Source organism: Anguilla anguilla, chromosome 12 (genome assembly GCF_013347855.1).
Source record: "Anguilla anguilla isolate fAngAng1 chromosome 12, fAngAng1.pri, whole genome shotgun sequence".
NCBI lineage: Eukaryota > Metazoa > Chordata > Actinopteri > Anguilliformes > Anguillidae > Anguilla > Anguilla anguilla.
Window position 1 is genome coordinate 25161078 of NC_049212.1, and position 24330 is coordinate 25185407.

At 43.9% G+C, this 24330-nt stretch overlaps 1 protein-coding gene across 3 annotated transcripts in view; it reads left to right on the forward strand.

The window, feature by feature from the left end:
• Positions 1–9029: 9029 nt before the first annotated feature.
• The window catches only part of ets1 (v-ets avian erythroblastosis virus E26 oncogene homolog 1), a 45446-nt gene continuing 30145 nt past the window's right edge, over positions 9030–24330 (forward strand). The window contains exons 1-3 of one of the 3 annotated variants that reach the window (XM_035385200.1): positions 9030–9154; positions 11021–11106; positions 13342–13486. In XM_035385200.1, coding sequence (XP_035241091.1) covers positions 11038–11106; positions 13342–13486 — 214 coding nt within the window. In that variant the 5' untranslated portion in view covers positions 9030–9154; positions 11021–11037. Of the gene's footprint in view, positions 9155–11020; positions 11107–13341; positions 13487–23881; positions 24184–24330 lie in introns of those variants that run through there. The other 2 variants (XM_035385199.1, XM_035385201.1) reach the window with 2 other exon arrangements.

The following is a 24330-nucleotide window of genomic DNA, read 5'->3' on the forward strand; positions in this document are numbered from 1 at the left end:
TTCTCAGCTAAATACCCAGATGGACAGCTTTATTGTTGCGTTCATCCTCTCTGCTTAATGACAAGGGGTTCTGGTTAGTAACGGGGTTCCGCTGCTGCTACGCCACACCTCTTCACAAATGAGCCCTTTACCATTTACAGTACAGGGCCTCTTTTGTCACAGTACTGCCCTTGATTCACACCCCTTCTTAAATATTTATGAGGCACGTCAAATTGGAATTTTTTGGCTTCATGACATTATATCACGCTGCAATCGCTTAGCGTGCTTCGATGGTTCGGAGACATAACGTTCTGTGTTAAGAACAGAGTTCAGTATCTGGCGGGTTTATAGTATCTGTGCTATAACTAAGTGCCGCAGAACTCCTTGTCCTGCTATGACACTTTAGAGGAGCCAAGATGACGTGCAGCAACATCCCAGGGCTACATCTGAATGAGGCGGCAACAAGCGTGCAAGCCTCTCTTGTTTTTATGTCCGTGCAAGATCTGTAATTATGCATGCCTGCAAACGGGCCAGGGGCCTGGAATGGGTGCACTGAATATTTTCCCATAATTTAGGTCATTTCTTACCTGCAGATAAGAGGGAGATGAAATGAATGGCAGTATTATTACGTCAAAGATGTTGTTCACTGAGGGTGACTACGATGGTGATTTATGAGTGAAATACACCTGCATTTTATTTTATTTTATTTTTGGGGGGGGGTGTTTTTTTTTGGTATTTTGCACCATATTTATCTTTCTGAAAAGAGGAAAATAGAATATAAATGAAGCAGCAATGAGAGGTTGAGCTCAGGAGGGCTGAAGCACTGATTATTTTTTGTGATGAGCGTGAGCTTGATGAGAGGGGTCTGGAGCCGGTGTGAACCTGTCGATGGAGAAGAGCAGTGTTTTTTTGTTTTTTTTTTGCAAGGGGGTGGGTTGAATGGGGCCTACCCTGTGGACTGCACCTCACAGATTCACCTGTGAAGGTGGGAACTTAACCTGTCTGCAATCAGCTGCAATCAAGTTTTTTTTGGTACATGTCACTCCTGAATGAAATTCATTCATTTCATTACATCACACTAGCACACACTATATTAGATGTTATTGAATGAAATTATAAGAAGATAAAAAAAGAATACTGAGGATGACACCAAATAAGTTACAAGGCTCAGTACAAAATGTAATAACTAAAGAATTGACAAAAGTGAAAGGTAAGGAGGATGACGGGGGAGTGATGCTCATTAAAATCTCTACACTGTAGGATTTTGTCTCAGACAATTTATGCCTGATAAGAGTGTACATGTGGAGAGAGAGAGGAAGGAAGAGAGTGGCAGAGATGGAGAGAGAGGGGGAGGGAGAGAGTGGCAGAGATGGAGAGAGAGGGGAAGGGAGAGAGTGGCAGAGATGGAGAGAGAGGGGAAGGGAGAGAGTGGCAGAGATGGAGAGAGAGGGGAAGGGAGAGAGTGGCAGAGATGGAGAGAGAGGGGAAGGGAGAGAGTGGCAGAGATGGAGAGAGAGGGGAATGGAGTGAAAGGCAGAGATAGAGAGAGAGAGGGGAATGAAGAGAGTGGCAGAGATGGAGATAGAGGGAAAGGAGAGAGAGGCAGAGATGGAGAGATGAGGACAGAAGAGAGTGGCAGAGCTGAGCTAGAGAGTGTTAAGGTGTCAGTATAATCAGAATGAAACAGTCGAACAAAAAGACGTGGTGTTTTCAGTTTGAACGACTCGGTGTGTGCAAGCCCCCTGCATGAACTGCTTGCAAGCAGCTGATACATTTGCAGACCCCTGTCTGCAATTGGTCCATCCAAACATCACATGCTTGGTTGCGTCACGGATGACTGGCTGGGGAGTAGAGTTCAACTCTATTTTCCTGTTCAACTCATCACTGTACTGTCCTATAGCAGGTTATGTGATGGGAGACCTACATTTTTAGCCATACTAAGGATAAATCATTTGGACAGAAATGTAGCCAAATAAAAGATGAGGAAAAGCTAGGAAGGTAGTAACTTCATTACTAGTTTATATGTAGTTTCCTCATCTTTTATTTGGCCACCTTTCTGTCCAAATAATGTATTCTTAATTTGACAAATGAGGTCATAATTTCCTAAATTTAATTGGTCTATTGTGGTGAACCTATCAGATAGCACACTACTTCCTGAAATCTCCTGTATCCCATTTAGACATAACCTAGTAGCATCATCGTCATGACTGGAATACTTTTGAGATGAACACTTTTGAGGTAAGAGTTGCTGAACTTCTGCAAGGATGTCATCATCTTTATAATCGATCACGCATTTTAAAGACGGTGAAATGCGGGCAAATTCCTGGCACAAAATTTCCATGGAGTTGGGTTCCAATGATGCTGAGCTGTGCAGTGGTTCTTTTTTGGGAAGTTTGTATGTCGTTTGTAGTATACCGCCTACTATAAGGAACCAGGGGGCTTCCTAGATTTGTACCATAGTAAAGACAGACCTGGAAGGGGGGGTGTCATTACTTGCACCAGAACCAGAACAGTGGTCCATCAATTATTTACAGCAAAGGCTCCATAAACATTTGGATCCGGGCATGGAGCAGGGTGGGAGGGGGTGGGGGGTTGGAAAGGCTGTTCTCAGTACCTGTCGGGTGGGGTGGTGTGGGTGAGGTTTAAGGTGGGAATTTGAGAATTCATGGTGCCCAGACATTAAAAGGATAAGCTGTAAAGAAAGAGTCCATTTTAGCACCCCAGTGCACTTCTTGGAAATCGGTGTCTAGATGGAACAAGCAAATGAAAGAATGGCCGTTTTTCTGGGAATCTCTTCTGAAAATGGAGGCGCAACCCCACCCATTTGTTTGTCCTGGCTGACCTGCTCCTTCTACAGGGGTGGAGACCTGCAGGGTCTGCTGGCGTTTCATTGGTGCTCAGCTCTTAGTTGATCAATTAAAGCATTCAATCACTCACATCAGGTGGTCTCCTGGATTTAAATCAGCAGACCTGACTCTCACTGTTCTCCAGCCATGGCCATCTCAGCCACCATGAGCTGCACAGGTTTGCGGTTGTAGTAAACGTGCACGTCCATGTGAATGCCCATGTGGTGGCCAGGCGAGTATTCAGTAAGGCACCAAACACATTGCTACAGTTGACCTTGAATGCGACTTTCACTCTGAATGCTTTGCAGCGTTCAGAAAAAATGCATGCTTGCTTCTGCAAGGTCAGCATGCTGGGGGTACTATGGTGTGAACACAGCTGTAGCCAGAAGCAGCAAGAGAGGCATTTAAGAATCGGTGTCACACTGTACGCAGTTTCAGAGTTCAGAGTTAACATTTCACTGTGTTTCTTCACTGTTCACAGGGTGAAGGGACACAGGGTAGAAATCAGGCGCCCCCCCCCCCCCCCATCCTCTGCATCTCCTTCATCTTCATTAGACATTAACCTGAACCCGCACCCCCCACCCTGTGTCCTGAACCCTACATCCACCCAGATTTCTTCATTTTGCATAACCATTTAGCACACTCCCTTTCTCATTACGAGATAAGCATCTTGCTTTTCAGTTGCTAATTAAGAGGACAAGTGGGGGTTAGGGCTAAAATGGGGGTGGGGGCGTTTAGTTTATTTTGGAATATTATCAAGGTATGAAGGGCATGCTGGGTCACACATCTCCGGTAGTTAAGGGGCTGGGGCTCTCTCTCCTCTTTCTTCGCCCCACTTCACTTTTTAATTTTCCACCCCCTTCTTCCTCGTGCTTCCTTTAGTTATTTCCGTCTTCATTTTCTGGAGTGTTTCAGTATTGGGCGACTGCGTGTAGTGTGGGTATAAAAAAAAACAGGCTTCCATGTTTTACTTTAATTTGCTGAGTTGGATGAAAGATCAAAAAGCACATGTTTTTAATTAGATGATTATTGATGGCAGGTTAATCAGAAGACTTACTTCCAGAAGACAAATATTCTGCTGACTGCAAAACTGCAACCAAGAGCAGATTATTTAGAGACATCACAGTTTTCTGTGTAGAATTGGTTTTGTAACGATTGTATTTGCACAACTGAAACAACTGAAAATTATTTTGGTTAGCTTTGCAAATCACAACTGCAACTGCACTGTATTTTTATTGTTATTTTTATTTGAAAATGAAGTAACAATGCCAAATGTATTTTTGTAATCTTAAAGGCTTGCAGTAGAATAGTAGAATACATAGCACACAGTCCCATGATTTCATCAAATAAGTTTGAGCTCAATCATATCCACATATTTCATACAAGAAACCATTTCATTTAAATAATTATCTATAAATTCTAGATATATGTTTTCAGGGGCTCCAGGACTTCCACTTTACATTGCACTTCACATGCATCAACCAGGACTTGATGAAATGAAAGGCAGGTAAAGTATTGCATTTGAATTACCAAGCACAGAGTTAATGCAATCTGAGATTGCAACGTGAGATCAGCATTTGTGGAATGATTCTTACATGCATCACATAAGCCTAATTGCTCGCTTTCAGGAAAGTATTTATTTTTGCCATTAACACATGTAGGTGCCACACACATAGAATTTGGTCTACAAGTGACTGATGCAACTTAGATGCTGGTGCAAAGTGACTGCTGAACTCAACTCCAGTCATTCAAACAGTGTTCTTCTGAGCATGCCCAGATCATCAGAATTTGTGGGTGGGGCGGGGGGGAGGTGTCAGGGAGTCACTGACAGGGCATCGCCACACGCGTTTCTGCAGGACGGCCCCGCAGGAGTCGCTATGGAGACAGGATCGCTGTCCTGGGGCTGTCACGACGTGGCGCTCAACACGAAACATCTGGACCCCTTTTCGCGATGTTCCGAAGCCACAAGGAGCCGAGGATGTTTGCCTGATTTAAGAGGCCTGTTTAGAGCTGTTTGGACAACCCGCTGCATGGATTAGTGCCTTAATTAAAGATAATATCAACTCGTAATATCTCTCCCACAGAATTCCCTTTCACACAATGTAACAGTCTAAGCTCTCTGGGAGACTGACCCCCGGGTACTTGACCTGAACCAGCCAATGGGGGGCAAGTTGTCACCATCACCAACTCTCAAAATTCCAAAGCTGAGGGCCAAGTTATAATGTTCAGTGTGCATTTTGTGTGAAACCACACAACGTGAAAATGCAGCCTAATGTATGGTCAAAATGGAGTAAACTACGCCTTAGATCTAAATTATAGATTGTACACTGACCAGTGCACTGCTTAGTTTGCTTTGCATGAATATCTGGAGATGTGGTTACATACATTACCCTATGTGGTTTTCCACATCTATCTTAGACACCTTCCTCCATGCCTCTCCTGGCCCACCAGTGGATCCTAATACACAGCATGACAAACACTGACATTACAAGTGCAGCAACATTTATAGGGCACATTTAGCAGGCTACACTTAATCACATTTGGACTCATGTAAACTATAAACTTACACTGAATATGCTACAATAGACCGGCTGAGTTGTTGGAACACTCTGAAGCCAGTTTCAGTTTAGATAAAGCAGTTATTCATATTAGTTCAAAGTTTCTGGCAGGGTAGTAGACCTGCAATGGACAAATCCGTTGAGAAAAATATAAAGGAGATTCTACTTCCATGACATAGCTTACTTTTACCAACGTGAAGTTCCAACAAAAATATTTACACTAAGGCTCTCAATTACTGATGGATAGAGGAGAGCAGGGAAAAAACTCTTCCTTTTTTCGAGGTCTATATCTAGCCTGGTGATCAGAAGTTGATAGTGTCATAAAGTATTATATCCTCACTTTATTCACAGCAACACAGCTTTAATCTAAAAATACCCCAGCAAGAAACAGAGGTCTCAGCACAAAGATTAGGCTTCTACCTCTCAAAGCGAACAACCAGGATACTCAGGTCCCAAAATAAACCGACTCCTCATAAAGGGCTCCTTCTTTGTAGTCTGTGTAGAAACATCTGTGGGGCAGTCTCTTATGGGGAAAGATTCAGGCAACGTATCAAAGCGAAACCCCGACGATTCTCCTGAAAGAGCAGAGTGGGAGGAGAACTCTTTCTTCCTCAGAACGCAGAAAAGAAAACCTACAGCAAACAGAGCCGGCGCTAATAAAAATCTATTAATATGAGCTGTCGGACATATATCTTCAAATATAACCCAAAAAAGAGTGGTGCTCAGATAAGGCTTCAAGGTTCGTCCTCATTTGCAAAGCGAAGAGTCTGGGGCCAAGGTCACTTAATTACACTAAAATACTTGAACATAGTGACATTTAAAAGCATGAAAATACTATTTTGATGACAACAGTATTCCCACATTGATGTGAAGAGTATTCCCACACTGATGTCTTGTAAAGAGGTGAGATCTCGATGGTCAGAGATCAGACTGCATGGTTGTTCTTAAAAGTATTTATTTATTTATTTATTTATTTTTACAGTTGATTAGATTTAATATAACTTGTGGAATTACTTTTAATCATCAGTAGCCTTATATGTAACTCATGTGTGTTCTACAAGCGTAAATTTAAAATCACTCACTTATTTTGCTAAATATCTTTAAGTAGTTTGTGAGTGCTTTCTATTTTAGAATGAGCATTACAATAAAAAAAGAATAATGTTAAAATAACGCATTCATTAATGCAATCTTTTAATGTCCCTCTTTATACTACATAAATGAAGGAGGCTGGAATAGCCTTATGACTGATAAGACCCCCCCCCCCCCCATTAGGCTCAGTATTACATTGGGGTCTGAAGAAAAAAAAAAAAGATTAGCCTCATAGAATGCACATATCTACTGCACAAACTGCACCAACTCTGCATCCGGAAATGTGTATCCAGCGAGGGACTATACTCCTGTACTTTGTGCGCTGTCTGTAAAATCTCCTCAACCAGGTCAGGGTATGCTATGCATGGCACAATCAAGCTATGCGGTATACGTTGTTGTAGGAAATGTAATTACCACATCTGACCAAAATCATACATTCAGAAATCTGACTAGGGCAGTAAGTTCAAGCAACACTCATTACGCATCCCGCAAAACATTCCGAGACTTCATGGTGATCTCCGATAAAGCGGCCTTTTGAGTGATGGGTTTTAATAACGGGGCTTTTTTGCCTGTTTAGTGTAAAAGCGTGACCGCGAACGACCGGAGGAGGAGACAGTCAGAGAGAGAGAGAGAGAGAGAGAGAGAGAGACGGACACAAGGTTAGTGATGAGAGCGGTCTCATGTGGAGCAGAAGTGTATCGAGGCCTCCGCCTTTGAACTCACAAGGTCCCTAATTGAAACAATACCGTGGCATCAAAAAAGAGAGATCTGGATCGCATTCATTTCCCTTGATTCAATTTAGCCTGTCAGGAGGGAGCACCCAGATCTCCGCATGGCGATAACTCATCCCCATCTCCTTTCACCCTGCCCATCTGCGCCCTCCACGCCCGCCTCGCCGCTTCAAAAAAAAAAAAAAAAAAAAAAAAAAGTGTAGACAGAACCGTCTGATCGTAGCTCTCCGTGGCACGGTCTAACCTTGAACTTGTAGGAGCTTTTAAATTTACCTGTAGGGGAGCAGCTTTCCCCGGCTTTGACCGTGCACCTTTTAATTCAAACAAATGTTGTACCCGAGGGTCAGGGAGTGTCAGCATAACAGAAGGTGTTTCGGAGGAGCTGCGGGTGTTTTGCTGATAACGTTCATTTTTGGGGCTGAGAAGTCATCTCTAGACGGGAAAAAATTTCTTTTTTGCCACTTTCTTCGATGCCTGTATATCTAAGCTTGTGATCTGCCTTCCAAAATTGTAAGATGTCACGGCACAAGGCTCACCCTTCTCATTTCGCACAAGACTGCTTTAGACACCCGGACTGCTGTAATCGGTGTAGCACATCCGCAACTTACTCCAACTCAGCCTGAGAGCTTCAGTGAACACTGCTGACATGAACACTCATTGAATATTCAGGAACCAAGTGCGCTGCCGGGCGCCTCCGCCGCGGTGTGCAGCCTGGTCTGCTCCCTCGCCGTTAGTATTGTTTGCTATGACGTCGTGTGGGTGGTAAGCACATCCTTTCTCGTCTATAGTGCATGAGCTGTTCAGTTCGGCACAACACAGGCGTTCAGTATAAGAGGCCTTGACTACCTTTTCCTGACCGACCTCTCCCTCTAAATTGCTCCATGACAATTCTGGCGTAGTGGTCAGGACGCGTCAGGGGAAGTTAAGTCACGGGAGTAACCATTGTTTCCCCTTCCTTTATGACTTTATATGGAAATTTTCCTGGTCTGTTGTTGGAAAATAACGGGTCCTCGTAAATGCACAGTAACGGGTTCGGAGTGGAAAGACACAATCAGTCTATCCCTTCTTCCCGAAAGGCGTCGGTGGGCATGATAACACGTGCGTCTGGACTGAAGAATCCAGGACAATTCTCAAAATGTTACTCCGAGAAATTCCTGGTGGGAGAGATTTGAGTGTCATGTTCAGGGTCCTTAAATTAGTTTATTAGTGGGGCAATACCAATTACAACCTGTCTAGCTGTTTGTACATATTCATATGTTAGACTGGACCCAATTTTATCAGATGAAAATGAGTAGGCTACATGTGACCCCACTTCTGAAACGAGTGGCTTTTGGTCTGGTTTCACGAATGAATTCGAACATTAAACAGAATCTACACCTAATGTTTTATCATCAAAATGTGTTGTGCGCTAATTTATCATCCACCCCCCCCCCCCGCCCCCCATACACACACACACACCTGAACCATTAAAACAGATCTCCATTTCTATATCGAACTGCCACTGAGCTAAATTTCACTTGTGTCCCACTATGATATTGATAGATGATTATAAACGGTCTCTTATCAGTTTCAGTTTGATTTTGAATGACACTCAACCTCATTAAATTAATGTGAAAAAAACTTCTCATATGGTTTGGTTAAAGCTCCGACGATAACATTCAAAGAGATGCCACTGTATAATTTATGAGCACTTCACACAGCACCCTGCTCCATTCTAGCCCATTTTAAATACTGACACGCACTTCTTCATATTTTAAGGAAACCCCAAAATCGGTTTTCAGTGGACCCCTGTAATTGCCGAGGGTGGGACTAATCCGCAAAGTGTGCCTTCCCACCTCCTCGCAGTAAACGCTACAACTGGCAGGTAGAGCTGCAGTCCGGCCAAGCACAGAGCTGTCAGGAAATCACGGAGAGAACGAACGACCAGGCAGAGTTTCACTGTCAAGCAGCGGTAAGTTTGTAGTTTTGTTTACTATTTTGTTGTATGCACTAATACTTGTAGAGAACTAAAAATGAATGAAGTAGCCTACGATTTTGTTTTTAGATTGTGCAAAGACGACTGAGATGTGCCATAAATAATTCGCGGTTGAGGTTTCAGGTTGAAAGGCAAGCTTTGAAGTTGCGTTCAAGGGTGCGCTACTTACTAAAAGGGGGGGCTGTGTTTTGATTTCGCGTGTTTTCAGATGGGCTGAACAGCTTAATTATTTGGCAAGAACAGAATAGAATAGGAATAATTCAATTTAAATTAGACATTTGGCAATGCGATGTGTTGGCTTGCCTATCACTGACATAGCGTTTTGCGTAGCCTACTGTAATGTGTTTAATGCCGCGAGGAGCATGCAAATCAATGTATCCTGTATTATAACGAGTCCGGTTAATTTGGTGGACATCCGTTTCTTCGCGTGGCAATAAGCTTCTTCATTTTTATTAAACGAGTTGGGAAGTAGACGTAGCTTATTTTATGTAAATTATTTAAAAGTAAACACATTTTATTATTGTTTTACATTTTTTGTGAGAGCTATTTTGTAAATATATAATAATAGTAGGCTATCACATAGAGACATTTATTAAACTGTCCACCTTTAAAGGATCACACACGCTGTACTATAATATATGTTTGATATTTTGAAACTTTTTATGCACCGATTACCTTTGTTTTATAGTATATCGACGATCTTTTGTGCATTACCTTTAAAGCGGCTTGAACGCTTTAAACGACTCGAAATGTGCATTATTTGATCATATGCAAAGTTCCCTCAATGCTTTATGGTGATCGACTCTTGGTCCAAATGAGGTATTTTCCTTCCGCAAGGAAAAGCATACAGATCAGGCTGCGGGTCTGCGTTAAAATGGTCACGTAGTTTTGATATATAGTCCAGTATACAGAGAGTCTGGGGGGGGGGGGGGGGGGGGGGGCGTAGTTCCCAGCTCCTTTACATGGATGGGCCCTACTTCATTTTTTGGATTGAAGATATAATTCTGCTGCTGTCATGGTTATGTGTTTTCTTTTGTGAACTTTTTTCACATTGTTCAACATATGTGTGAGCATAGATAGACTACATTAACACAGCTCACTGACACTTTCCCACACTACAGAGAGCTCAGAAAAGTAATTCAGCCACTGGTCACAAATAAAAAAAAGTACTTGCAGGGCTCTGCATTTTCTAGATCATCTGTAAATATAGGTAGCAAGATTAATGTCTTTCTGTGTTGCAATAGAATACACCTAATATTGATGAATGAATAAGTGGACGAATGAGTGAATAAATAAATAAGAAACTGAACAAACAAACCTATAAATAAATAAATAAATACATAAATAAATAAATAAATAAGAAACTAAACAAACAAACCTATAAATAAACAAACAAATAAATAAATAAATAAAACCAAGAAAGATGTTTGGTTTGATATAGCAATCACACTCAGCCGAGAACTGCAAATTGCATTCCTTTTTGTATACTTGGTAACCCTACATAGCATTTGGTTAGTGTTAAATTGACCCTGATTAGACTGACATTCTCATCCCTTGTGAACTTATATAAACACAGTTAGTCTTAAATTAGTACTAAATATATATTTTTAAAAAAACAATCTCAATCAAGCTCTTGTCAGATATGCATGAAAAATTGCACATTAATGGTTACTTCCTGCGGAATATAGAGGGGTGGCCTGAGACCTGTATCCAGAGCTGGCAGAACGTTGTGAGAACATTACAGCATGGTTGCAGGCTCCATGGTCCGTCCGCCTGAGCGCTGTCTCCCAGGGTAAACAACCATTGATTGATGGATCCTCTCTCCTCTGTCCCTTACTCCAGCACCCAGGACCTCCGCAATGAGTTACTACATGGATCCTCTTTCTGTCTACCCTGTCCCTCACCCCTCTGACCGTCTGGACCTGACGGTAAGACCCCGCCGTAAATCCTGCCCCCGTGTTTAGCTTCCGCACCGAGCAGCGTGGCAGCCAGTACCTCTGGACTCCATCAAATGGTGATGATTGCATTTCCGCTGTTGCCTGAAATACAAACCTGGATAAGGCCATGATCAGAAATCATGGTGAAACTCAGAAGTCTTTTCTATTCATAATTTCTGAAAATATACAGTATCTGTCACAGACCAAACCCCACTTGCGTGTGGATCAGTGGTTAACCCAATGAATACAGCGCTGACTACATCACTGTTTTGTTTTTTTGAGACTAACTTTGAGGTTCTTCACTTTTGTCAGTTGCTCTGTATTAGAGAATCTGCAAAGCAATTGTCCTGAAACGTAATGTCTGACCGTAATAGTGAATCGTGGTTCTCACACTGCACAGGCTGTGGTTGGCCATTTGACCACAGCTGTGTGCCACAGTTCTCACACCGCACAGGCTGTGGTTGGGCTGTAGGGTCACCAAGGAGGAAGGATCACGTTGGGGCATCTCTCACCTCAATCCTCAGCGGCGACCACAATTAGCCTCCACCAGCAGCAACCATGATCAGCCTGCACCAGCAGTGACCAGGATCCATCTCTCCTAGTGGCTGGCTGAGTGAGCATTTCAGAGGGAGTTCCCACAAGGCCAGCTGTGCCTGAGATAAGACTGGGCAAAAAAAAAAAAAAAAATCTCACTTTCCTGCCATCAGTCACAGACAGGTGAAATGACAGTATTGTGTGTTTTTTTAAAAAGCCTTCAGTGCAGTCCTGGCCACAAACAATGAGCTCAACTCTGAAATGTATTTGCTTTTACCTCAGCCAGAATGTGGCCTGATCTCAGGCAGGCACTTAAAAACCGCAGGACTCGCACTAGCACACCTGAGTGTTTCTTACTGAGCTCTATAAGTACTGAACACCCAGTATATGTAGTGCTTGGAAAAGGCTTGGCAGCATTCATTTATGCCATGTTTGGGTCTGAGGTGGAGGACGTATTGTGCAAACAGCAATATCGCCACAGCAAAGGCGGTAATCAGCACAGGCGCCGTGGCTAAGGAGGGGTGGTCAGGAGGGCGTGGAGATTTGCATCGGGTGGCCACATAAATGTTCTCATTTGTATGCGGAAAGTGGGCCTATTAGGTGCCAGAGTGGAGGCCACATGCTAATAGCCACCCAACCTGGCCTTGCGCGGAACCTTCCGGAATAAAGCTCCTGTGTGCCTAATTGGCTCAGGTGGTCCGCGCTGCCTTTGAAAATGAGCTGGCCGCACGGGCCTCATGCGGGCTCGGCGAGGTCACAGGGAGGGCTTCGGGGCATATTCCCGCTCTTTTAAATTTACATGAATTAAAGAGGGGATTGTTCCTCGCCACACACCCCCTCCACCGCACACACACAAACATAACCACACACGCACATGCACACACATGCGTGAATGCCATACACTTGCCCCTCTTATCCATGGTCTGAAACTCTGAGCAGGAGCTCAAGGTTAGCCTTGACCTGGCACACCTGGATTCCATTAGCAGTTGTGCTTAACTGCTTAAATGCAAAATCATAGACTTTAGTTTCTTCTCAGACATGTTTTGGTGGGTTAAGTTTGGCGTTCACTGAACTTGCCAAACAGCGTTCATGAAGATAATGTCAAACATTTAAATGTGCATCAGATTTTAAGAAGACATGGGTCCAGGGTCCAGGTCTTGGATGTATCTTGTATCACATCATCATCACTTATTCATTGTCTCTCTCCTTTTCACTCACTCAATCACTCACTCACTCACTCATTCACTGAAACAGACATGGGGTAAGAACATGACAAATTTGAAATTGCCCCTTTCAAAAGATAAAAGTCGCTGTGGTCTAATTATCTGTACTCAGTACACAGTTTAAAAACTTATATATAAATATATGCATGTGTATGTATGCATACATAGTGTATTTCTACATACTTGCAGCATTAGATATGTACATATATCTCCATAATCCTTTGTGCATTAGGAGAAAAACTGTGACTGAAGCCTTGATTCAGTCATCACTTGTCTGTGATCTCGACCTACAAATGAATACATGGTGTTTAATGAGTTCACTTACATTGCTGAACTCAAAAAGCAAAAAGAACACATTGCATGTGTCTGCTGGTCACAGGACACATAGTGATTGAATCCAGGCCTAGGTTATGGAAAAGAGTGCTGTGCAGTTATATTTCATTCCACTAAGCGTGTCTCCTTTTTGCAGAGACAGAGTGGCAGCATGGACATTGCTCCACAGAGCTCCATGCTTAGCACCTGTCAAGCACAGCACCACTACCCACCACGACCCGTCTATCCACAAGAGGTGACCCTGCAGGAAGTGCCCAACGGACCGGAGTTCTGCCCATCAGGTAAGGGCACCGACGCTGCTGGCAGTAGGAGTGGCTGGCAGTAGGAATGGCTCTGTGTGTTGTGTTTCTTGCGGAATTGCCTTCTTTATAAGAAAGGTGTTGTAAATCTAAGGTACAAAGGTTTAAGAAGGAAAAGGATCAAACAATGTTTCCTGACAAAAAGAACAACAAACTGTATGGGAAAGCTGTAGAGACCAACATACTTTAACAATTTGTTACAGGTAATATTCAAATGCTAACAAAGGTCTTTGAATTGTAGGTCACTTGATAGACCCTTTTTTCTTTTTCACTCTCATACACAAACACACGCACATACACTGAGTCTCTCTTGTGTGCACTCTCATGTACACTCACTAAAATATTGTGACTCTCTTTCATATTCCTGTCCCTCTCATGAAATGCATTAAAACGGCACACATTCCTGGAGCAGATCGCTGCTGTCCATATTTGGGTGAAAGTCCTTTGGGTGGGGGACTCTTGCGGTCCGTGTCCGACCATGGAGGGGGGGGGGGGGGGCTCGGCGACGTGCGACTCTGACCCCGAGGTCGATGCCTTTAGCAGATGCCTCATACTTTCCGCCCCCGGCCGCCTTGCATGCCCCACATTTTTTGCTCTTTTTGCCTGTTTTTTTCGGTTTATTTTTAACCGGAACATTCCTCCCACTGTGTCGCCTGCCTTTGACTCCGGGGCTCCCTCCTTGAAAGAGTGATTTATTCTGAGGATGGGGGACGCACGCCACGGGGAGGGGGAGGTGGAGAGGCGGGGGGGTTGCAAGAGCGTGCTCGACGGCCACCAGATTTCTTCCATCAACTCCCAAGCTGGCCCCGTGGGCGTGAGACTGGGGGGCCCTGGGGAACGCGGCCCCTGGGATATATTTGATGGCGTTTGCTGACGCTCGTTGCCGGAAACGCACTCCGGGCCCAGTGCTGGACCTCTGACTAAACACTGTCTGTCAGAAAGCAGAGCACCAGCTGAACTCCCTCTGAAGCCAGCATTTCTAGTGTAGTACAATGATGGTACAATATGACAGTAGAATGTAGTCTAATGGTAATACAGTGGCTGGTCTGAGAACTAGGCTTATAAGTCAGGGGTCGCTGGTTTGATTCCAAGGGAGGGCACTGTTGTTATGCCATTGAGGATGTCCTGAATTCCTTCCATAAACATTCAACTGTTTAAATGAATTTTATTTAAGACAAAAATGGAAAAAGTAAGCTCATTAGTATGCAAAAGAAAACAATTTTTTTCTGCAGTATGCCTAAATATAATAATCTCACTGTAAGTGGAAGGTTGCTGTACACAGTGACACCAATAGTGCAGAAAATTAGGGCTGGATGGGGGGATTGAGGTGGTTTTAAAAGGTGGCCAAAATGTACAACATGTGGAGCATGTTTGGCACTGTACTGTATCATTTTGGCAAATACGCTCTCTAAGTTGGAGATTGCAGGTTCAATTCAGTGGTGGGGCACTGCCACTGCACCTTTGAGCAAGGCACTTAGCTTGAACTGCTTCAGTGATGGAAGGCTCTACAGCTAAAGCTGTTATCTGAGTTCCCCTATCCAAGGAGCTTTGCTCAGTAAATGAATTATGTAACGTAACTTGAGCTTGGACATCCGTGCTTCAGATACATGCTGTTATTTATTAGCTCCATTATTTTTGGGTAATGATTATCAATATAAATGTGTGGTGATGGCAGAGAGAACCTTCATTAACCCCGTAGTGGGTGGAGTGGCTGTAGCAGTGGCTTTCACACACGCTTGTAGGATTTGCGCACACAATAGGCATCATTCACAAAACTTTTCTTTAATTCTTAAATTCTAAAAAAAATAAAAAAACAGCACAGGCTTCATGAAGCCAGGCCTTCGATTTTGTGCATATCTCCGGTGTATCAGAGGAAGGATGCCAATCGTTCGTAAACTGAAGGAAGCACCTTAGCAATCGCATACAAGCCATGCATACTGTAGGCCCGTGTGCAAACACCAGCCGTTCGTCCCTCTCCGCAAACGCGTCTGCGCCTCAGAGCTTATGCGTTGTCCCCAAAGACGCGTTCTCTCTGCAAGGCACGAGTGGCCAAGTAATCCAAAAACAACAAATACGCCACTGCTGTGTTGGGCTTGGCAGCGCGTTTGTGGGTTTTTACATATCATTATCAATCATCATAAATCACTATTATCAATGGACAAAATGAATTACCCACAATCCCAACAAGGTTATTATTGTAAAATAAAAAAATAAGTGCGTGAGGGAAAAAAATGAAATACGTTTTTGAAAAAACAAAACTAAAACTGCCAAACCTGCTTTTAAAACTACATAAAGCTAAACTGGAGTTGAAATCAAAAGCTAGTGAAAAATTAGAGGTTATTCAGACAGGTTAGTTAATGTAGTTAAAATCAACACATATTTAATATTTTAATATACTATTATATTGATATAATAATTGCACCGATGAACACTTGTTACCATGAGGTCTGTTACTACTTAAAATGATTTGCTTGAAAAAGCATTCTGAATAGAAACATTTTTTGTGACTGCCAAAGAAACATAGAAATAGTTTTCATAGAAACGTTCGTATGTTCTGTATGTTCATATGGAAACTTGTATGTAAATTGCACAATTACCACTGAAACTTGAGCTGGAAATACTTCCATTTCCTGCCTACACTGCTTATTTTAGTTTCGCTTCCCCCTACTAAAGGCTTAAATGAAATTTTAGCTTGTAAGGTATATAGGCAATGTAAGTGTGCACCTGGGTCTGTTTTATCTTGCATGCAACATTTTCATTTGGGGATTTGGAAGATTTAAAAAGGAAACCCCTTATATGTATGTGCTACTGACTATAATGAAAATCACCCATGTCTTGTGACATAGGAAATGGGCTTATATAAAGGAAAAGGCAATAGAATGGGCATGTGGGCAGGATGAGGTCACTTGTGTGCCACCCAGTTTGGAGTAAGGCTCCGCCCATTTTAGGGTTTGTGACGCCTCACTCTGACATCACCGAAGATGAGGGTCAGGGGGCAGCTTCAGAGAGGAGCAGACAGGGAACCCCACCACAGGTGTGCTAACTCAGGTTTCCACAGGTCAAAGGTCACAGGCTCCACCAGCACAGCTCTGTCACCAAGGTAACCTTGGCTGCCTAGTCTCACTTTGAACATTTTTGGTCCTTGCTGAAATATACAATTAATCAGTTTCATATTTCCTGCTTTTGAAACCTCAAGGTTTTTCCACATTTTTTTCCATGTGTAAAACCATGCTAAAAATGTCTGGTTCATATTTTTTAATTTTTGAAAAATGTAGCTGGTGAATGGGCGTCAGCTGAAATGTGGCAAATGTTTCATAATCAGATAAAAACACTTCTTTATGTGCTTGTTTGAATCTCATTCAGATCTTTACTTGGCCCTCAGATTATTACAAGTGGATCTAATATCTAGTCTTGTGAATATTCTTAGGTTTGCATTGGTTGATACATTACTATTTTACAGTGCAAACACCAATTTAATGTTTTAAATAAAAAAGCAGATATTCTACTCTCCTCTTTAGTGATCATGATGGGTTAGTTTGTTTGAACATTGAGAGGTAATGATTGTATAGCATGTAGTCATTAAGCATGTGTGTAACTGGAAAAAAGCGACCCTGCTTTGAGTGTCTTTCGTGTGGGGTGAGAGCTGTATTAACGGGCCGTGTTTGGCTCTAAGCCGACTGTCACACAAAGCTGTCTGACGTCCTCCATGCCAGAGCCGTGTTTATAATCACTCTCCTCCACCTCCACGCCCTGAACACTTTCACAAGCGCTGCACGATCTGCTCCCAGTCACACACACATGCACGCACGCACGCACACACACACTCACATGCACATACGCACACATGCACATGCACACACGCACACACACACACACCCACACACACATTCATGCACACACACACACACATGCATGCATGAACTCACACATGCACATACGCACACACACACTCTCTGTCACACACACACTACACACACTAACACACACAAAGGCACACACTCTCTCGCACACACATGCACACACACACACTCACACACCCACATGCATGCACGCACCCACACAAACACACAAAAAAAAGTTTAACACACAAACATGCACACACACACACACACACACACACACACACGCACACACACACACACATATGCACACTGCTTTCCAGTGTGTTTTTATTTGATGTGATTTGACAGCTGGACAGTTCAGCGAGGGAGAGGAGTGGAGGGAGGGTGCGGGGTTTGGGGGGGTCACCGCTGAAGAGGGGCACGTCCTCACGGGCGCATGCACATTTTTTATTTCTAAAAGTAAACAGGCGGCCTGCGGGGGTCTGGAGGTTATGGGAAAGGAGGAAGCGCAGATGCTAATCACAGCTCCGCACACTTCCCCCCTAAACACCAGAGCATACAGGCCAAGCGTAGTGACACAGGCTGGCCTGGGCCAGAGCCTAGGGCCCTGCGCAGTAACACAGGCTGACCTGGGCCAGATCCTATGGCCCTGCGCAGTAATACAGGGTGGCCTGGGCCAGAGCCTAGGGCCCAGTAACACAGGCTGGCCTGGAGCAGAATCTAGAGCCCAGTAACACAGGCTGACCTGGGCAAGAGCCTAGGGCCCTGCGCAATAACACAGGCTGGCCAGGGCCAGATCCTAGGGCCCTGCACAGTAACACAGGGTGGCCTGGGCCAGAGCCTAGGGCCCTGCGCAATAACACAGGCTGACCTGGACCAGAGCCTAGAGCCCTCACACAGTAACACAGGTTGGTCAGTCACGTTTTATCCCCCAATTTAGCAACAATGCAAGGTATGCTGTACAGCAATACAATGTCCCTCCAACTGATATCTTCAGAGTTATGGTTATAGCTGGTTAAGGCTTGGGGTAGAAGTTTGGAGTTACAGTTTATGGTTAGGAAAAGGGGTTGGGGCAAGGGCTTGGTTTCAGTTTGGAGTATTCTTGCTGCTATCACAGATTCGACACAAGCGGTCCTTAAATGCCCATACTACATGCTATCATATCACCAATTAAGATGTTGTATGACATGTACCACAGGTTGTTATTAGTGTTGTGTTTAAGGTGGCTGGGTTTATGTTTTCTGAAACTCAGCTTCTTGTGAATGCCTTGTCTTGTGTTTTCTCTTGTGTTTATAGTGGTTCTCCTGGGGTAGGTTTAAATAGGATCAACCAACCATCTTTTCTCAGTGATACAACACACACACACACACACACACACACTCACATAGACACACACACAATCACTTGTTTAAAACCAGCACTTTGTTACTGATCATGTGTGATCGCTGTGCCCTACTCAGGAACTGAACCATTGAACATGCAACCCTGCAGTTGCAAGCCCACATTTTAAAAACACTTGTAGCTCTACAGTGCTACCTAAATGAGCCCGGTGTGTGTAATTAAGGTTAAAGGAAACACAAGCGGGGCTCCCCTACTTCAGCGCAGTGGCCTTTTGTGAAAGACAATAAAGAGGAGATTAAGACATGGGTCTGAAAGCCGACATGAGAAGGGGGACTTTCCTTTTGGCTGGGATCTCAATCAGTGTAAGGGGAGGGAGGGGGGGGCGGAGGTGTAGACAGCCAGGAGAGAGACATGCCTCCCCCACCCCTCGCTCCACCCCCGGCACTGGAGGCTGAAGCAGGGGAGGATAATTGAATTATCTGCACAATGGACTGCTGGGGGCACGTGGTGGCGCTAATGGAGGAGAGAGAGATGTCCTTTTAGCGAGGCTAATTGTTTGGAAAGAGCCTGGCCTTTGTGCGCCGTCCCGCCCCGCCGCCCCTCACCAGCTCCACGGGGGTCCTGTGTGATCTCGGCAGGCCTGCGTCCTGCCCACAGACCTGATCAGACAGCCGGGACACCAGGCAGGCTGGCCCGGGACACCGGGGGCAGGACGGAGGCCACAAGACTCCCATTCATAGAGCCAGACGGGGAGGGGGTGGAGGTGGTGTGCTGGGGACGGGGGGGCTGAAGGGAGGATCATCCTCCAAAATCTGATCACAGGAGAAGAGCCTTTCCAATCTACCCCTGGGAATAAAGGCATGCTAATTTGTTACTTGAGCTTGTGGGTACGTGAGCTTCACTATTTACTGTGTGTGTGTATGTCATACATTCAGTACATACATTGCTTAAGCAACCAGGGAGTTTTTCAGGGCTAAGTCAACCACCTGACCTGAATTTATATGAATTTGCTTTGGAGGGTCAGTACTGCGAAGAACAGAAATAGAGCTATTTCCTAAGAGGGTGCGTGGTCTGTGGTTGCTGACTGTCTCAGTGTAGTCAAATGAGAAGCTCATTGATGGTATCAGTGGAGGTGCACAAATGAAAAGTACACACTGCAATAAAAGCTGTTTGCTCGCTTTGCACTATTTCAAGGAACGGCCGATGGAGGTTGACCTCAGCTGTGGAGGACTGACGTATGAAAGATGTCACAAAACCAGAAAATGAAACTCATGTTTTTCAGTGTCAGATAATCAAGCGATGCTTCAGCGCTGTTAGCCAAACTGGTGACAGCAAAAAAAGCACAGAGCGGTGTTATTTTCAAGAAAAACATTCTAAACCGAAGCACATTGTTAGTACCGGGAACTCTCTTTTCCCTGCTTTAGATCACTTAGTCATGACGAGAGTTTGTCAAATCATTAACTCTGTGGCAATCCGAACTAGAGAAGTCTCTATAAAGGCAACTCCCTTAGCTTACACTGTTTATTTGCATGACAGATGCCTATTCAGGGTGACTTACACAGCTGATAAATGCTTATTCAGGGTAACAGGGTAAAACAGCTTACATTTTTTAACTCTATCCATTTATACAGCTGGATATTTACTGAAGAAATTTCAGTTCAAGCCACTTTCTCATGGGTAAAACTGCAGTATTCCTTCTGGGAACTGATTACATTTTGCAACTTACTGATTACAAACCCAGATCCTCACCTGGTTCTCTACTCCACCACCTCAACAGTAGCTTCAACAGCTGGAGAATGGTGGTCCATAGGTACCACAGAATTCCAGGTTGGTAAACCGCAGAGTTTGATCTGGACCAGAGGCAGATCAAACAGCAGCACTCACACCCCCACAGTGTCGGAGGACCAAGTATCCCCCTTTCTGCTTTATGGCATTTCCCAGCTTGCGCCCATGGTAACGTGGTTCGCCAGGTGTTGAAACAGATGAGGCTGGAACCCAGGACATCATGTTGCCGGGATACGGCTCAGAAGCGTAGTCTATGATCCCACTGAGCGTGTCTAGCTGCACCAAGCCTGACCTGCCTGCCCTGCATGCTTTCCCCATCATCCTTATTCCCACGCACTTCAGGAGAAGGCTTTTGGAAATGATTGTGGTGGAGAGAGCTGTGCGTTCAGCGAGGAACCATGAAAGCTGGCTTTGGGATAGAAAATGACATACACACATCAGTATTGTCCTGGCAGTGGCTCATTTTAGGGGGGCTGACCAAGAGCCTTATCTGGAGTATGAGGTTTATTAAGTGTTTTTATAAATATCCCAAGACCAAATAAACCCATTAAATCTACATGTTGCTATATCTGTCACTTCTGTTTCTCACAAGCTTTTGGGCCTATTCTGCCTTTATGAGCTCCTTACTGGCAATTTGACACATGATAAATGCATGAATACTAATATGAAAGATGTAGGCCAGTTGCTAGTTCCAAACTGCAACACTCACTATCTAGCCAGTACAACAGCACATGCAGTTAGATGTCAGAGCTGAAGACCCAGGTCCCGTGAGCAAGGACCTTATTGTACTTTAGTTGTTTCAGGGACTTCACGTTCTTACACTATCCTGTTCCAACATGTATGCATGGTTGTGAAAAACCGAACACTGGAGGATGCAGAAATTCCACTGAAATATTTCTATAGGTTTGTTCCTGTTCTGTACGTATTTCTGAAGCATAGAGGCTTATCTGTAGCCATGAGAACCTTGAAGGTTGTTTTGATGCTTTTTGCAGTAAAACATCAGAACGGCATGCATGTTGCCAATAAAAAGTCTCAACTTGGCACGCAGCAACAAAATTTAAGTTCACGTGTGCAGGATTGAAACGGAACTCATCTCTGTTATTAAAGACTACTCAGCAAGCCCCAGTCCAGATAATAGTCAAGGGGAGCACCATTAGTCTTAATGGCCACCCCTCAGGCACCAACCGGCCCAGACCATCCTTTTAAGAGTAGATACAAGGAGCTCATTAATACAAAAACAGAGGGGGAACACAGTGAGTGAGAGAGAAAGAATGAGTGAGTGAGTGAGAGAGAAAGCGAAGGAATAAGTGAGAGAGAAAGAGAGGGAATGAATGAAGTGTATGCCCCCCACCACCCACCACTAAAGGCCACTAAAGGCTCCTTGTGAAGACCTGACCACGAACCACACCACATCTCAGAGGTTTCCACTCCAGCTTCCATTTCTGTCAAGTGAAACTCTATCCAGGCCAGCTAATGGAAACCTTGTGAGATTCCGGTTTTAAAATCCATATGTAATCAATGCAGCTGGCTGCTCCCTACCCACAATTCCATTTTGAAGGAGTGCAGTGTTGTGATACAAGCCATGCAATGCAAATCCATATTGAGTTCTTTCAACAGTTATGTTATGAGTTATGGCATTTATACATGCAGACCCTGTGACAGTACTGCATGTTACTATGATAACACCAATTTTCAAAATTTCTAAATGTCATTAGGATTGCATGCATGCACATGTGTGTTGCAATAAGTACTCATTTTTTTGAAATCACATTGTGGTTCTTTGGACTTGCCCATGTGCACAATGTTACATTATATCTCTCTTCCACATGAACCAACCTTGAACATATGACAATTGCAGTGGCAATCTGTTGCTATGGCAGCTAATTTGCTTAGGGCTCATTGTCAAAAGACGATTTCTCTCTCTCTTTCGCTGTTCCCTCCTGCATTCACCCCATCACTTTCCCTTTCTTTCTCCTTCTGTCTCTACCTCTTTCTCATATGGTCTGTTTAGACATTACTGGCTCCCTGCTCATGGTAATAAGCCTGATTCAATTACAGAAATGACATGTTCATTGTGCTTAATTCAATTTTCAATCTCAAAATAAATACAATAAAATAAAAATATTTAAATGAATAAATTAAACAGAACCTCACACAAATCAAATTCCTGTCATGGACTGTGATGACGTGACACTCCCGATTCAATTTAGTTGCAATAAATAGCCTATTGACCTGAATAGTATGCTATTTCTTACTTGTCTGAGTGGCTTTTGAACATGCAGCACATTCCTATATAAAAAGGAGTGGTGGGGGCCCTTAAATTGGACAAAAAATGTGTTGCTCTCAGAGGTTTTGTTTGGTAGGTGTAGAACAGTCATAGATGAGGCCCGGAGAAGTGATTCTGTAAAAGCCAAACATGGTTTTTATTTATCAGGACAATGTGAACAGGAAGTTCACAGGGGTGTTTATGAGGAGAAGCACAAGTTATGAGGACTCAGGCCCCTTTGAGCCAGACAGTTTCCTGGGTCAAAATGATGTTTTATGTGGGTCCACGGCAACCATCTACCACTCATCAACACCCCTCTCCCACACACCCATGCACACGCACACACGCAAACACTTGTAGACACACCCATACACATACACACTCAAACACGTGTGCCCGACACTTTCAGTCACACATGCACACTCAAACACATGTATTTAAACACCCATGCACATACACACTCTTTTTCATATTGACACATGCTTACACACACGCGCGAACACACACACACACACACACACACACACACATTTGAGCATGATTGCTGAGAATTGAAAAAAGAAAATAAAAACAGCTCTGCCCTTATTTAGCCGTCTGTCTAGCCTGGAATTATGTGGGTGATGGGCTGTGTCATTGTGTGGTGTGGTGTGAACATTGCATTGTCATTTACAGCACTCTTTTCTGCATGTGCACTTTGGGATGTACATTATGTTTCAAAAGTGTTGCTCAATATGTTTCCTCACATCATTATGACCAAGTTCGAGAGCTCAGCCTTCTGTTTTCCGATGCTGGCTTTGTTAGACGCTGTTCCAGCTGTAACGGTTTAAGTGCCTTGTTTGTAGGATATCTCAAAAAAAGTATGGGAAATTCCAAGAATGAATTAGTCGACATCTCGGGGTGTCCTAACCAGCTATCAGCCTTTTTTGGGTTGTGTAATTTGCTGAACACATGTATTGGCGCAATCACTGTTCCCCTACGGGGTTGCACGATAATGTCACCGCATTTTGAAAGTGAGAGAGCAGACAGGAATGTAATTGAATTCGGCGTGCTAACGCCGCCCCTTAGAGATGACATGCGTGTGTACGGAGTTGAGACCAGCCTCTTCTGAGCATAGAGGGACAGAAACGCCCTGGCGGGAGGGAGGGAATGAGAGAGGGAGAGAGAGAGCTAGAGAGAGAGAGAGAGAGAGAGAGAGAGATTTGTACAGAAGAAATTAAATCTATTGAGGGAAAGAGAAAAAAACGCGTTTAAGACTGGGAGGAAAAGGAAGGAGCGTGCGAAAGCGCTTATTTCTGCAGCGCCAGAGAAGAGTTTAAGTGAAAGCAATTGAATTGGATATAGTAAAAGAAAAACGAGAAAATATTATATTTTTGATCTGAAGATCATGACGGCAGCTGTTGATATGAAACCGACGTTAACTATCATAAAATCAGAAAAAGTGGACGGTGAGTACTAGCCTAACAGACTTTTTATTGCATGGGGATACTGCAGTCTCGCCGCTGTGTTCGTTTCTGAATTGTGACTGATGGACACATATAGCGCCACAGAGACGCAACTTTTGAAAAGATGAGTTGAGTTCCTGTGGCGTTTTA